This window comes from Zea mays, chromosome 5 (genome assembly GCF_902167145.1).
Source record: "Zea mays cultivar B73 chromosome 5, Zm-B73-REFERENCE-NAM-5.0, whole genome shotgun sequence".
In the NCBI taxonomy this organism is placed as follows: Eukaryota; Viridiplantae; Streptophyta; class Magnoliopsida; order Poales; family Poaceae; genus Zea; species Zea mays.
This window is the reverse complement of record NC_050100.1, coordinates 1,868,571-1,884,740: the sequence shown is the minus strand read 5'-3', so window position 1 is coordinate 1,884,740 and position 16,170 is coordinate 1,868,571. Positions and strand designations below refer to the sequence as shown.

Here is a 16,170-nt window from a genome sequence, read left to right as displayed (position 1 = left end):
GTCACTGGCTGGGCCGGTCTCACATTGCTGCTGCGTTTGTTGGGCCGGGCTTTCAGCATCGGAACTCGTAAGGAAACGGGCCCACCCCCACTTATTCATAGTTTGCCACACCTAAATTTAGAAAAGTTTCACGTTTAATCGAGTTATTAGAAGTAAGTTTGATTTGTAGCTACAGTTGTCAAAATAGGACAAGCCCCAGCAGTTTGCCACTCCCACGCGAAACAGAAGCCCCAGCAGGGCGGCACTCCCGACGCGACGCCCCTGCTTGCCGGCCGGGAGGCTCACTCGACTCTGCCTCCACTTCCTCGTCTGTCCGTTGGAGCACGGCGCCGATGGCGGCGGCGCCAGCGCTCGCGCGGGAGCTGCTGGACGCGGCGCGGGAGCCGGAGTTCGCGGAGTGGCAGCGCGGCGTGCGGCGCCGGATCCACCAGCACCCGGAGCTGGCCTTCCAGGAGCACCGCACCAGCGCGCTCGTGCGCGCCGAGCTCGACGCGATCGGCGTCCCGTACGCCTGGCCCGTCGCGCAGACGGGCGTCGTGGCCACCATCACCGGCCCCGCCGCGGGCCCCGTGTTCGCGCTCCGCGCCGACATGGACGCGCTCCCCATCCAGGTTCGTGTGCCTCGCCTTTTGATCATTTTACGATTGATTGATTGATTCGATCCCGAGGAGCATGCTTGCTATGGCTTGAATTTGACAAAGTAAAAGTGGCGCCGAGATTTACCGGATGTTTGGTAGAAGATGAGGATGTGCATCATAAATCGATTAAATATAGTTGGATGATGATACAGTGATAGATCAATTTATTTCATTCAAAAAAAACGAGCAACGAGAAAATGTAGCTTATTCCTCAAACTAAACATCATATTAGATTTGCAACAAAACCGGTATGCTGTTATTTGTAATAATAACTGGAAAACCTATCAAATTTCCCGTCTCTCTTTTTTTGGCAAGCTGCAAATAAATGCTTTGAACCAGCAACCAGCTGTTCGTTTTGCTGTAAATTTATATGGATTAGGTGGGATTTGATGGGTTTAAATCCTAAATAAGTCAAACTCTTTTGTATTTTTTTTCAATGGGATAGGAATAACTGATTTCTGCCACAACATGACAAATAAATCGTATTTCGTATCACCAGCTACCCAAAAAAAATGTCCCTCGAGGTATCAATCAAGAAAGCTTGAGAGCGACCGACAACCATACAACTCCCCTGTCGCATCATCATATAACCGAATGGAGACGCCTCAAAAGTAAAAAAAAAAACACTGTCCATAACATCTAATCAAATTTACTTCACCATGCTCATGCAATCGACAGAAATTTGGCTTTACCATGGACTTCACGTTGGCAGGAAATGGTAGAATGGGAGTTCAAGAGCAAGGAAGACGGGAAGATGCATGCGTGCGGCCATGACGCCCACGTGGCGATGCTTCTTGGAGCAGCTAGGTTGCTTCAGTCTCGGAGGGACGATTTAAAGGTACTGATAGTTTTTTTGGCTGGCTTTTTTGCCAGAGATATTTCAGTAATCCGTTCTACTACGTACAGTTGTGAAGCTTAATTTGGTTGTAATTGGTTCCCTGACAAGATCAAGATGTTTACCGCTATTTTACTATTTCATCCACAGGGTACAGTGAAGCTCGTCTTCCAGCCAGCCGAGGAGGGACACGCCGGCGCATACCACGTCCTCAAGGAAGGCGTCCTGGACAACGTGCAGGCCATCTTCGGCGTGCACGTGGACACGGCGTTGCCGGTGGGGCTCGTCGGGTCCAGGCCAGGGCCGTTCCTCGCCGGATCGGCGCGGTTCACGGCGACCATCACGGGGAAAGGCGGGCACGCAGCGGGGCCGCAGCACGTCGTCGACCCGATCGTCGCGGCGTCCTCCGCCGTGCTCAGCCTCCAGCAGCTCGTCGCCCGCGAGACCGACCCGCTACAGGGCGCAGTACATACGTCCCTCTTGTGTTGTGCAAGACCGCAATGCAGCTTCAAATATGAACTGCTTCTGCATCGATCTGCTGCTTGCAGGTTGTGTCGGTGACCTTCATCAAAGGAGGAGGCGGAGCTTTCAATGTCATCCCAGAATCCGTCACCATGGGCGGCACCTTGAGGAGCATGACGAACGATGGCATGTCCTATCTCGTGAAAAGAATCAGAGAGGTACATACTTGAGCGAGTGCATGATCGATCGATGTTTCAGATGAACGACAATATATAGCTTAATCCTATGCTGGTGCGCATGCACTGCAGGTGATACAAGGACAAGCCGCCGTGAGCCGCTGCGCCGCTACGGTGGACTTGATGGAGGAGAAGATGAGGCCGTACCCGGCCACCGTGAACGACGAGGCCATGTACTCCCACGCCAAGGCGGTGGCGGAGAGCATGCTGGGCGAGGCCAGCGTGATGCTGTGCCCCCAGTTCATGGCGGCGGAGGACTTCGGCTTCTACGCGCAGCGGATCCCGGCGGCCTTCTTCAGCGTCGGCGTCCGCGACGAGGCGACGGGGAAGGTCCACCACGTGCACTCACCGCACCTGGACATCGACGAGGCCGCGCTCCCCGTCGGAGCCGCGTTGCACGCCGCCGTGGCCATGGAGTACCTGAACAAACACGCACCATGCAAATAAACACAAGGCTCTGGCCATCCCGATAATACATGTCATTCTTATTGAAGTGACTGCATGCCGCAAAATCTTCCCTCCTTGGAGCGGTAAGAATTTGCTACCCCGCATCCGTGCTCTGTACGTCGAAAATAAATGTGTCCAGACATCCCTGAAAGATTGGTTTGGTTGTACTGCGCCTGTTCCACCAATTGTATGTAAACGCATGTGCCTGAAATTCATGTAATGATTAATTTAGATTGCAAACGGTAATAGTAAATATGAACAACATTTGAAATTAAATTACAGCCCCGAGAAAAATATTCAAGGGGGCCAATTCAAATATGAACAACGATATTCTGAATTCAAGGGGGCCAATTCAACTAAAAAACACACACTCGGACTATATTTTGTATTTTTCTCTTTATTTTCAATAGTATATTCAAGCAACTCAATGCTCGTCCCTCTTTTCTTTGAAAAGTCTAATAAATATGTTCACATTAAACATTGAATGACTCACATAATTTCTATCAACGTGGTCACTAAAGGGGCTTTAATGCCAAAATTATTTTGCTACTTTTGTATGGGTATCCACGGCAATAACCATACTGCCTGATAGAGATGATTATAGTTACTTAGTTAGCATAAAATTAAAACAGCAACCCGACTTTTATCAGTGACCTTACGTTCACCGAGTTAGAGTTTAGAATAGGACTATCCTAGTATTCTTCTCAGTTCTCCTTCAAAACTGGAGGGGCAAGAGAGGACTACAGAGGATAGAGGATGTCCCTTATCCCGCGACCAAACGCATTCTAATAAAATCGCTTTCTCTTCACACTTTGGCAAGTACATTGTAACGTAGTAAATATATAATGGTTGTCGACAAGGCAATTCCTTATTTGCACGTGATGTCCCTCTTTAATTTAAAAAATATTTTTAATCTAAATAATAAACAAAATAACTTATCTAAATTTTCTTTTAAAAGTTTACAACTCCAGCTCTACAATTTTCTAGAGCACCTAATGATATGCTTCACCAACTCCATAAATTTTTTTGAAGCCGGAGCTATCCTAAACAGGACCTATATAGGTATATGTACCTGATGTCCCTCTTTAATTCTGATTTCTAAGTAAGCCTCTAAATCATAATTGCAGTCAAGACATAATTTTTATAGAAACTCAGTGTCTTTTTTTTTCACTTAGCCTCCTAAAGCTTTCTCCAGTGGATCCCTTATCTCATCTCCTATCTCATCTGCTATTTCAAACTTCTCTCTACAAACAGTATCATCTATATTTCCGTGTCCCCTAGACAGTCTCACAAGAGACACCTCATTTAATTGGGTTATACGTGCCCTTAAGTTATTATATGACAGGATGTAGCATACATGCTAACCAATGCTGCCTTAGGTCAAATTCATTTCCATGTTGTGTTCTCAGCAAAATATTTAGAGAAAGAAAGTTTTTTTTTCGTGTGTAATGCCAGACTGTTGATCCCACTTGTCAGCAATGGAAGCAGAATAGTAGACCCATTGCTGCTCTCTAGTTTTTTTGATCGAGAGAGGTTTAAGGCTGGTTTAGTGGATAGAAAAATGGAGTCCTCCAAACCGGCCTTAGTTTTTTTTGGGTGAGTTGAGTGAAGATGATCAAAGGACTTGTTTTGTGCTAATCAAAGCGAGGCACAGGCAACTAATCAATTCAGTTCACTAGCAGTTAGCACATCGAAGACTAACACGACTGCCCGCGTAATGAATAGAAAAAAGAACCAATTTGACTAGAATCAATATGTTCTGGCCCATGTAATTATATGGGCCAGTCGCCGTTTGGCCCATTAGAAGCTATAAACCCTACCTCTGGCCACCTCCCCCAGTCTCTCGCCCCTCTCCCTCTCTCCCACCCCGCAGCCGCCGCGCAGGTAGCCCTAGCACCCGCGACGAGCAGGATCTGCCCAGGTAAATCGTCTTCAAGCCGGATGCATGCCGGCAGCTAGTTTCTTCTCTGTCCCTTATTCCCCACTCCAAGTGTTTGTCTGGTCAGTAGGTAAGATTACGGATGGGGATCCAGCACCTACCGCACCTGGGCTGGTTTTCTAGTCTGGAAGGAGAGCACCATGACACGCTCGTGCTGGAATATAGTGCGATTTTATGTTCCTGCTACGTTGCGACTGCTCATAGAATATATGCCAATTTTCATCTTCCTGCTATGTCCGTGTATCATGTTTTTTGAAAAATAATATCTCCATATCCGCATCCTTCTGATACCGCCCATATCCATGCATACATATGGTTTGCTTGCTATATGCAAGCGCCTCGAACCCGGATTGCTATATTTTGATGATTTCGTGTCTCTCATTTGATCTTTTTTTAAAGAATAAGTTGGTGCCGTGATTGTAGATCTAAGATCAACGTGGTTGCAACCTGTGTTCAACTAAGACACATCGTTCCCAGTTTACTTTTTTCTTAGCTTTTGTGCTTGCAATCCTGTGAAGTGTGACGTAACTAATGGAATAGTGTATCCTGACAAATAATGCATGGTGAAACGTTTTTTATCCAGATTCCTTGAATCCTCTAAATTGTGTTTGTTTATTGTTAGAAATGAACTTCATCTACCAAACAGGATTCGAACATGCCTTTCTTTACCATGTTTCGTGCAACTATGCACTGCTAACATATCAGTACCATGGTTTGCACCTGCTAGAATATCAGTTTATTACCGTTTTGGTGCAATCGTGACTGAGGTGGATGGGGTTATTGAACAACGTATTTGAATATTTGATGTTTTAGCTGCATGGAAGTATTCATTCCAATCCTTCTGTTGAATTGCAAAGAATTGCTTAAATTTGAGATCTGTATAGTTCTGTTTTAGTTATGCCTTTTCATTTGAGCCTGAATTAGACTTCAGTTGTTTGCATAGTTATAGTTATAAATATAGAATAGCTTGCTTGTCCATCAATTTTGAATTGTTACAGTACTGAATGAGTCCTCAGAGTGCATAGTGTTGTTCTCTTTTTATGTGCCTGATAGTTGGTCCTCTTGTATTTCAGTTGCTCTTGCGGTAGTTCCCCCAACTGTCACCATGCAGAACGAGGAGGGTAAGACTGTGGACCTCTATGTCCCCAGGAAGTGGTACGTTTGCCTCATCCTCTTGTAGAAATATTTCTGCTCTGCATGGTTGGTTTTGTTGTGTGCTAAGGTTGAGTTTATGTTCTTTCAGCTCGGCCACAAACAGGATCATCACTGCCAAGGACCATGCCTCTGTCCAGATCAACATTGGCCACTTGGATGCGAATGGCCTGTATGATGGTCACTTCACAACGTTTGCTCTCTCTGGGTTTGTCCGTGCTCAGGTGACAGTTCATGATATGTTTATTGCATTTGTCTAGCCCATAAAATTTAAAGCTTGAGTGTAAAGCCTACATGAGGCTTTTTACTGTCTATGTGTTTCCTGCGTTTCATATTGTTGCCACCTGACACATTTCATTCATATGGAGAGATTGTTGCTCCATCTGTTTTGCCTTTTCAGCGGAATTGACTCTTTGCCTATTGGATTTATATGGCTTCACATTGATTAATACCTAGCCTAGGATTTAGGCTGTGTTTATATATATATATATATATATATATATATATTTGTTCAAATTAAGAGTTGGTAACAGTTTTACCAGGAATCAAATTTTATTACATGTATGTGTTCAGACTTCAGAGGCATCTAAATCCATTGTGACATTGCACCTAGACAGCTAGCCAACATTTTTTTCTTGTCCTGGTTTATATGTTAGTCTAGTGGATTGCCCAGTTACCTGGTTTGCTATGTTTGGTTGTCCGTTGTATAGTGGTAGATTCTGATTCCATATTTTGTTGTGCACAGGGCGACGCAGACAGCTCCTTGGACAGGTTGTGGCAGAAGAAGAAGGTTGATATCAAGCAGTAGATTTTACATCTAGTTTACCAAGAATTGGACACTGCCTTAGCTATGTTTTGAATTCATGTCACTATATGCAATGTTGTGATTTCAGCTGGTACCTTAAATCTGAAGATTTAGTATCTTTGTTGGGTTCCTTCTGAGTTTGATGTGTGGTGTTCGTTTAATTCCCCATTACAACCCCATTTAGGGGGTGTTTGGTTGCTCCTGCTAAAGTTTAGCCCGGGTCACATCAAGCGTTTGACTTTTAAATAGGAGTATGAAATATAGACCCAACCAACTGGACTAGGTTCGTCTCGTCTTTTAATCTTCGGCTGACAAATTAGTTTTATAATCCGACTACATTTAATACCCGGAACGGAGGTTCAAACATTCGATGGGACAGGGGCTAAATTTTAGCGGGGTGTAACCAAACACCCCCTTAGTATCATTGTGATGATTTTGAATTCAATTTTGCTCGAGTCAGGGTATGATTCCAATAACTGTCAGCTGTTCTCCCTATTGAGTTGCTAGTAAGTCTGAAACCAGAAGATTGATTTTGATGTATGGCGTATCAAATTGTAATCAGTACGTGGAGAGGAAGGGAGGGGGATATGAAACCAAATCCCAACCCCGGGGACACGGTAACCCGCACCCCAACCGCATGACCTTTGCAACTGGAATAACAGTAGTACATACGGAGTATTATTTTTCTTCATTCAAAAACGTGCCATTCAATTCAACCGTCCAGTGGCACCGAAATATGCTGTTGGGGTAGTTTCATTCAAAAAACGTGCCATTCAATTCAACCGTCCAGTGCCATTCAATGAATTACTATGTTTTGAATTACTATGCTGCTTATAGGACACACATAGCACAAGTAAAATAAACAAGTGGGCGACAAATAATTTATGTCAATGATCTGCATCTTCTCTTCAAACAAAAAGAAAAAACTATATATGATTTGAGGTGATTTAAGTATTGTTATTTTCCTTTATTTTCTTTGCTTAGCTACAACTATTGTACTTTTTGAAGAAAAAAAAATATGGTACAACAAATTGCATGGTTCTGTTTGTATAAAAAATAAAATAAACATGTGTACCTATGAAGAAACTAATGCCGGATATGAATCATAAATGGTTTCTCTATATAATGTTGAACTGCAATGTTGACACATATGTTCTAGGTGTAACTAAACTTGTGTCAATTAGATAATAATGGGCCATCTTTGTCACATATATAGTTGCAGTGTACCATATCATCCAGAAGAACCCAACTGAACATGCATAATGATGCATTTTCTGAACATTAGCACAACCTAACCTACAGTAGAAAACAGGTCCTCAGAAGCAAAGATATGTTTCTCCCCAAACAAATTTCAAAATAGTATTCTTTCTGCAAGGAAACTGCTATATCAACATATATTTTTTCATGCTTACATTTCTGCTTTCTAGATATTAAACATCACAATCTCCATAAAATTTGTAAAGAGAAGCATAATTGTAGTTATTTTTGCTTAAGTTATGCTCACCTCATTTCCCATCCAGGTGACCCAGTTTGATGTCTATTTAATATCAACTAATTTGTGGAGGAAGTGCTTTGACGACTACTTACTTCACTGAAGTAAAAAAAGCGAAAATGACAGCAGATCCTAGACTATTAATTAACAATGACGTAAAAGTGCGGAACATCTTCTATAATGGTTAGAGATTCAGGCAGTCTTTAAGGTTTTATATTATGCAGCCGGAAGATCGTTTCCGTATTAACATATCAATAACAACACTATTTTTTTACAGGGGAATAGAGATGATTTACCAGTAGAAATCATAACTCCAACAACTGCTGAGATGACAGTAGCACAAATGGCAAATATAGCAACTGATACCGCTCCAATATAGACCTCCACTAAGCAAGTAAAGAATCCTCTAGCAGCTGCCAGTGACATCAGGAATGAAACGATGGTATTAGCAATGGGCAACTAGCAGGAAGAACATAAAGATTAGAAAGGCCAGACAATGTTATAAGTGTGATTGTCCCTACCCGCCAGATCCAAAAAAGGGTGAAATGAGGATATTTTATTGAATGAGAAATTATAAGAATTCCTGAAATGGTTGCAATTCCAAAGGTAAGGTGTCATGTAACAAGAGGTTATTGGATCAAAACATCACATAAAAATGAATGAAAATAGATCCAAGTTGAGAAAACAAAACAGATACCCGTGCAGATGAAGCAGACTAGCAGAGCGTGGTATTAGAATCAAATCTACTGGTATCTCTCTTTACTATGAGATGACTGATGAGTCACTGAAGAATTACAAGGGTGAGAGAGATGGTATCTACGGCCAAGCCAAGGTTGCTGGAGCCAGTGTAGAAAATGCACTTGTTGGCATCTACGGTGTTCTGAAGCAGAAGAGAGGGCATGTCTTTGAGGAGATGCAGAGGCCGGGTACTTACCTCCCTGTCATCGAGTCCTTTGGGTTCTCCAGCCAACATGATGGGCTCTGATCCTTTGGAGGCCGGCTCCCAGGCTGCTCAGCTAGTGCTGGATATCCGCAAGAGGAAGGGTCTCAAGGAACAGATGACCCCTCTTTCTGCTCTAAGGCTTGTTTGGTTCGTGGCTAACTGTGTCACACTTTGCCTAAAGTTAGTCATTCGAATTGAACAACTAACTTTAAGCAGAAAAGTTAGGCAAAGTGTGACAAGTTAGGCAGCGAACCAAAAAAGATTTTTTGGCTGTTTGTGCTGTTGAATAATTAGACAAATTCCAAATTAAATTCCGAATATAAATCATGACCAAATCAGAAGAACTGAAATAAAAGCCAAATCAGATGATGCGTACTGATTAGACTTACTGATTGTTGGCGCGCGCCAGGATCAGATGGGTTGACGAGGTCAGCAGATCACGAGCAGTCGCGTGAAGACGCTTCCCAAAAACCTTATTCGCCCTCTCCCGGTGCAGGATCTAGAATACGAAGGGTTCCGGAGACCTGCTCTCCTGATCGCAGATGCACCTCTGCGGTCGGGACGAAGGGAACTAAAAGGCGGCTCAGCTATGAAGAGAGGCGAAAGCGAACTGGGATCTGGGATGAATTGGAGGCTGGCTGCCGGGCTCCTTTTATAGGGCCGAGTCCGCGATCGGTTAGGATAAGCGTAACAGCCAAGAAACCAAAAAAACAAACGGCAAAAGGTAGCCGCGCCCCCGCAAGGCGAGGGGCCGGATTTCGGCGGACCATTCACGCGCATGTCGTGCGCCCGCGCCCTTCGCCCCGCCCAGGCCAGGCCAGGCGAGGCGAGGCGAGGCGAGGCGAGGCGAGCGCTCGTGTGGCTCTCCACACTCTCTCCTCTCATCCATGACTTGGTGAGTGAGTGTGGCTTCCATATTTAAGTTAGCTCTACTCCACAAGAGCTAGCAATATGGTGCTATTGGTTCCACCTATCCCTTTGCCATCCACTTATATGGGCTTTTGAGATTTTCCTGGGATTTATTTGAATAACTTAATTGGGCCAAGCCCATAAATCCTAACATGTGCTACTGTTGCAGCCGCTGGTTTATTTATCCAGCCGTTCACTGTTATGGGAGCTACTTAATATTTTGTTTTGCTTTAGCAGTCAAATGCATCTGTTTCTGAACAATATTAGTCATCGTGTAGGCGCTGAGAGCCTGAGACTATTTTTTGATATCCGTTGAGATGTAGCAGATGAAACAGAGTTGGGTATCTGTGGTTTGTTAAGTGGTTATACTCCCATTGTGCTGCTCATTTCTACTGTCTTATTAGCCATCTGCCTGATCTTTCAGAGAAATTCACCCTTTGTTGCTTGTTTTCTTGCCTTGTCCATGTGAAGTGTGGTAATTTTTGAAGCTCTTTTGATTTTTTTGTATGGATAATTAGTTTTGTATATGTGTATATGAGTCAATTAATAGTGCAGCATAGAATTGGGGTAGATTTATTTTCTAGTTATCTTACCAAAATTACCAATTGATGTATACTCTGACAACACGAGATCATCCCATACTTGTCAGCATTTTAGACTCTTCAATGGTAACCTATATTTCTACCTCTCCTATATCTCACTGTTTTGGATACTTTTATATCTCCAATCTCTAACGGTTTTGTTTTTTCCTATACCATCCCGTTATACCCTACTACAATTATAAAATATTATTTTCTATATCTATTCACCATTTATCACTAAAATTTTCTAACTAACAAATACTACATACCACAATATCGATGGAAGGCGGTCGACTAGTATTCTCTCACATCTGGCGTGCTCCCCGCGTGCACGGGAGGGTGTAGGGGTTACCAATGTAGAGCAAGGAGCTCCTAAACATCTGTATGGATAGGAGGAGGGGGTAGGCATTGAAGAGTTTGCTACTCCACTTAGACTGTCTGCACGGGTCGCCGCTATACTTTCCTCTCCCCTTGCATGCCGTGTACAGAAGTCCTCCCACCCGCGCAACGGTTGCCTCTACGGAGCCCTCTACCGAGGGGAGCGCTTCTCTCTCCCTCCACTCCTGGCGGTTCACTGTTCATGCGCCCTTACACTGTTTGGCACTGTGTTGTGGGCCCGCGATGAATTATTAGTGGATGAAAAATTGATAGTGGATAAAAAGTAGGTATAGAAAATGATATTTTATGGTTGTGATATAGGGGAAAAAATTTAGAGGTAACGGTTACGGATAGCCTTAGACCATCTCGGGTCTCCTTATTATAATCTATATCTTACTCTTTATTTTAAACTTTACTCTATAAACAGTGTAAAACAGTATTTTACATTACCGTCTACCGTCTGCATGCTATTGTTGGAGATGGCTGTTACATATAATACGTACCGTGAGATCTTGGAATTGTGGGTTATCCCCTGATGACTCTCTCATATATATAGATAGGTATATGGGCCAATATGGGCCTTAACACCCCCCCCCCCCTCAAACTCAAGGCGGATCAGAGACATTGAGTTTGAGTAAATGTAGTCGATGATGCTCCCGAGTTTGAGCTTTAGTGAAGAAATCCGCCACTTGCAAATCTGAAGGTACATATTGTAGAGTAATTGTCTTCTGACGGCAATGAGATCGAGTAAAGAAGGCATCTACACCAATGTGCTTTTGAAGGTCATGTTTCACCGGATCATTAGCAATTTGTATAGCACCAGTATTATCACACAGAAGAGGTGTAGAACTATCACACACAATACCAAAATCAGCCAGTAACCAACGAAGCCAGACAATTTCTGCAGTAGTGGTGGCAATTGCACGAAGTTCGGCTTCATTACTGGAGCGAGAAACAGCAACTTGTTTCTTAGATTTCCATGCAATAAGAGAGGAACCAAGAAAAATGCAATAGCCCGTTACAGAGCATCGATCATTCACATCACTGGCCCATGTTGCATCAGAATAAGCATAAAGCTTAAGCGGACTGCTTTGAGCATAAAAAAGACACCGAGTGGATGTTCCTCGTAAGTAGCGTAGGACACGAAGCAAATGTCCATAATGCACCGAAGTTGGAGTACTCACAAACTGACTCAAGATATGTACTGCATGAGCTATGTCAGGTCTCGTCACAGTAAGATAGACCAGACTTCCCACAATATGGCGATACCGAGAAGGATCGGCAAGAGGTGTGCCGTTAGATGAGCGGAGCTGTAAGTGAAGATCCATAGGGGTGGCAGCTGTCCGAGTATCAGTAATACCAGATCGTGCAAGAAGATCTTGAATATATTTGTGTTGTGAAAGGTAGTAACCTTTGGTGGAGTGCACTACTTCAATGCCAAGAAAATAGCTTAGGGGACCTAAATCAGTCATCATGAACAATTTTCCAAGTTGCTTTTTCACAGAGGAAATGTGTTCCACATTGTCACCAGTAATCAACATATCATCAACATAGAGTAGAAGTAAAGTACGTCCTTGTGTGGATTGATGAACAAAAAGAGCAGGATCATGATTACTAGGTGAGAAACCAGCAGCCATAATAGCAGAAGCAAAACGCTCAAACCAAGCACGGGGAGCTTGTTTGAGACCATATAAGGCACGCCGAAGGCGACAAACAGAACCAGAGGGAACCTCAACACCTGGAGGTGGCTTCATATAAACTTCTTCATTTAAATTACCATGGAGAAAAGCATTCTTAACATCCATCTGGTGAATTTTCCAAGAACGAGTAGCGGCTACGGCAATCATAGTACGAACTGTAGTCATGTGGGCAACAGGAGCAAAAGTCTCATCATAATCTCGACCCTGACTTTGCTGAAAACCTCTAGCAACAAGACGAGCCTTGTATCGCTCAACAGAACCATCTGATTTGGTCTTGACTTTGAAGATCCATTTGCATGTTATCGGTACAGCATGTGACGGTAAAGGAACAATATCCCAAGTACCGGTGCGGTCAAGTGCAGCAAGCTCCTCAATCATTGCAAGTTGCCACTCGTGAATACCAGCAGCTTCCTGATAAGTAGTTGGTTCAACAATTACAGCAGCAGAACATGGATAACGATAACGATCTGGAGGTGCTATTGTAGTACGATCACGTAAATTATATCTCTGGGCAACCTGCAGCTCATCAGAATTGTTAGTATCATCAGAAATAGGAGTATCAGGACTGGCCAGAGGCGACGAAACAGGTGGAGGGTTAGTGGGACGACGAGTATAGACACGAGTAATAGGTAGTCGATCTGACAAAGCTGGTGGTGAAGATGTCTCTGGTGGAGATATAGACAAAAGGGGATCAGGCAAGTGTGGGGATAGAACGTTGTCATTATTAGAAGGAAAGGATAATAAAGATGTGGTCTGTAAAGGAGAATACGAAGAGGAAGTAGAAGAATTGTAAAAGAAAGGACGGTTTTCAACAAATACCACATCACGTGAAATACGCATGCGGCGAGCTGAAGAATCATAACATCTATAGCCCTTATGCTCAGAACTATATCCTAAAAAGACACACTCAACAGATTGAGCAGTTAATTTGGTGCGCTCGCGGGGTGCTAGGAGAACATAACAGGTACAACCAAAAACACGAAGATGGTCATAGCTAGGAGGAGTACCAAAAAGTACCTCACCCGGGCATTTGTTGGCTAATTTAGTTGATGGTTGTCTGTTGATTAGATAAATAGCAGTAGACACAGCTTCACCCCAGAAGTGAGATGGAACAAAAGAAGCAATAAGAAGGGTGCGAGCTGTTTCTATAATATGGCGATGCTTCCGTTCAGCCACACCATTCTGAGCATGAGCTCCAGGACATGAGAGTTGGGCAAGAGTACCCTCGGATGTCAAGAATCGACGAAACCTATCAGACAAGTATTCACCACCAGAGTCAGAGCGAAAAATTTTAATTGAGCTAGAGAATTGAGTATGTATCATCCGTGTGAAAGACTGATAAATAGAATATAGCTCAGAACGATGTTTCATGAAAAAAGACCAAGTATATCTGGAATGATCATCTATAAAAATGACATAGTACTTATGACCTCCTTTTGTGGGAAAAGGAGCAGGACCCCATACATCAGAATGAATAAGTTGAAAGGGGCGAGTGGAGTAAGAAGCACTAGATAAATATGGAAGTTGTATTTGTTTACCAAGCTTACAACCCTTACAATGAAAATTTGACTCAATGTTGGTATGACCTAAACATCCTTTATGAACTAGAGTAGATAACCTAGACCCACACAAATGGCCAAGACGATGATGCCATCGAGCAAAAGATGAAGTGGACACAGCGGATGAAACACTGGCAGTGTAGGCAGGAGGTAGACGTAAAGAGTCCAGAGTATAGAGTCTGGAAGAGTCTCTACGGCGATGGCCAGTCCCAATCACAGTCCCGCTTCGACGATCCTGAACAAAACAAGATGAGCTGTCAAAACCAACAAAACAGTTGTGGTCTGTAATCTGACCAACAGAAAGTAAATTCATGGATAGCTCAGGTACAAAAGAAATATCAGGTATAGAAAACTGGGAGGTACAGAGGGAGCCCTTGTGAGTAACAGAGCAGGAAGTACCATCAGCCGTTTGAACAGAAGACCCATTAGTGACTGTTGCACATGTATCCAGCTGAGACTGATCTGAAGTTACATGAAATGAGGCACCAGAATCAAGTACCCATGTGGACGAAGAAGCATTACCAGCGATAGCAGCAACTGACACTGAACCCTTGGATGGCCCACGCCCTTGATTAGTACGGCGAGAACGAAACTCAGCTAACTTCTCTGGATACTTAAGAAAACATTGATCAGACCGATGTGTAGTCTTGTTGCAGTGCTTGCAAGGCTCAAAGTAGCCACCTTTTCCACCATACTTGTGAGAAGCTGCTAACACATTATGGGACACAGGAGTATGAGGTATAGACATAGATGAGAGGCGAGTCTCCTCAGCAAGCAAATCAGATAAAGCCTCTGTCATGGTCAGACTTGCAGATCCATGAAGCAGCCTGGTACGAATAGCCTCAAAATCTGTCCTGAGACCCATAACAAATCTGTATGTGAAGAATTTTTCAATGAACTTATGGGCAGTGCACTCATCAGCGGTGCATGAAGGAACCATAGACATCAAAGGACCCATCAGACGATCAAAAGCTGAATAATACTCATCAATGGACAGATCATGCTGCTCTATTAAATGTATTTTCTGCATAAGAGTATGAAGAAGAGCACCACTATCTTGAACATAACGCTTCTGTAAATAAAACCACATAGCTTTTGCAGTCTTGAATGAAGAAAGACTCATAATCATGGATGGCTTGACACTGTTAACAATAGCAGTCATCACTTTTCCATCATTAATTGTCCAAGTCTTGATTTCAGAAGCATTACTGTTATTTGCAGTGGGGACAGGTGGATCATCGATCAAATGAAAAGCAAGGCCATGACCTCGCAAAGCAGTTTCTACACAGAAGGACCATTCACGGTAATTTTGACCATCCAAAGTGATATTGATAATAATTGCAGTAGTGTGCGACATGGTATACTAGCACTGAATGTTGTTCCAATCAAAACTGACCAGAGGACCAGAGGAGTAGCTTGATGCAGACAGGAGAAGAGGGCTGGACCTCAGCTTGATGCAGACAGGAGCAGATGGCTGGACCTTGACTGAGGACGAGGAAAATCTTGTCTGGACGATGGCCGGGGCGTAGTAACGATGGCCGGGGCGCAGTATCCAGCGGCTGGGCGCAGGATCCAGCTGCTGCAGGGGCGCGACTCCAATAGGGCGCGGCTGCAGGGGCGCGGCTCCAACAGGGCGCGGGATCTGCAGGGGCGTGGAGGTGCGCGTCTCCACCAGGGCGCGGTTGCAGGGGCGCGGATCCAGCGGAGCAGGACGCGGCCGAGGTGCTTGGCGCAGAGGATACAGCGGCCGACGAAGACCTGACGAGGAAACGCGATGGCTGCCGACGAACCGTGACGGTGGCTGACGAACCGCGAGGACGAGTAGACGCGCGAGGAAACACGACGGTGGCCGACGAACCGCGACGGCGGCTGACGAACCGCGAGGACGAGGAGACGCGCCGACGGCCGACGAACCGCGACGGCGGAACCGCGGCGGCTCCCGACTAGGAACCGTGATCAGCGGCTAATAAGCCGGATCTAATTGGCTCTTTGATACCATGTTACATATAATACGTACCGTGAGATCTTGGAATTGTGGGTTATCCCCTGATGACTCTCTCATATATATAGATAGGTATATGGGCCAATATGGGC

General features: G+C 44.3%; 2 protein-coding genes across 4 annotated transcripts; both read left to right on the top strand.

Moving 5' to 3' along the window:
- Positions 1 to 224: 224 nt before the first annotated feature.
- Positions 225 to 2,855, top strand: LOC100272708 (IAA-amino acid hydrolase ILR1). Its single transcript, NM_001147161.1, has 5 exons — positions 225 to 611; positions 1,351 to 1,476; positions 1,624 to 1,938; positions 2,022 to 2,153; positions 2,244 to 2,855. Exons 1-5 carry the CDS (start codon positions 333 to 335, stop codon positions 2,616 to 2,618), a joined length of 1,227 nt encoding a protein of 408 aa, NP_001140633.1. The 5' UTR covers positions 225 to 332; the 3' UTR covers positions 2,619 to 2,855.
- Positions 2,856 to 4,463: 1,608 nt separating this feature from the next.
- Positions 4,464 to 6,651, top strand: LOC103625731 (40S ribosomal protein S21-like). Of its 3 annotated transcripts, none has more exons than XM_035958795.1 (4): positions 4,464 to 4,627; positions 5,631 to 5,712; positions 5,801 to 5,933; positions 6,455 to 6,651. In XM_035958795.1, the coding sequence occupies exons 1-4, from the start codon at positions 4,564 to 4,566 to the stop codon at positions 6,515 to 6,517; spliced, it is 342 nt and encodes a 113-aa protein (XP_035814688.1). In that variant the 5' UTR covers positions 4,464 to 4,563; the 3' UTR covers positions 6,518 to 6,651. The 3 variants fall into 3 exon arrangements, with proteins under 3 accessions (XP_035814688.1, NP_001365240.1, NP_001365241.1); NM_001378311.1 differs by having other exon boundaries at positions 4,480 to 4,539; positions 6,455 to 6,630; NM_001378312.1 differs by having other exon boundaries at positions 4,553 to 4,721; positions 6,455 to 6,579.
- The last annotated feature ends 9,519 nt before the right edge of the window (positions 6,652 to 16,170 follow it).

Coding starts and splice junctions, on each gene's coding strand:
- LOC103625731 (XM_035958795.1), top strand. CDS start 4,564: ATGCCGGCAGCTAGTTTCTTCTCTGTCCCTTATTCCCCACTCCAAGTG. Junction 4,628..5,630: donor AGTGTTTGTCTGGTCAGTAG/GTAAGATTACGG, acceptor CTTGTATTTCAG/TTGCTCTTGCGGTAGTTCCC. Junction 5,713..5,800: donor CTCTATGTCCCCAGGAAGTG/GTACGTTTGCCT, acceptor ATGTTCTTTCAG/CTCGGCCACAAACAGGATCA.
- LOC100272708 (NM_001147161.1), top strand. CDS start 333: ATGGCGGCGGCGCCAGCGCTCGCGCGGGAGCTGCTGGACGCGGCGCGG. Junction 1,477..1,623: donor CTCGGAGGGACGATTTAAAG/GTACTGATAGTT, acceptor TTTCATCCACAG/GGTACAGTGAAGCTCGTCTT. Junction 1,939..2,021: donor CCGACCCGCTACAGGGCGCA/GTACATACGTCC, acceptor TGCTGCTTGCAG/GTTGTGTCGGTGACCTTCAT.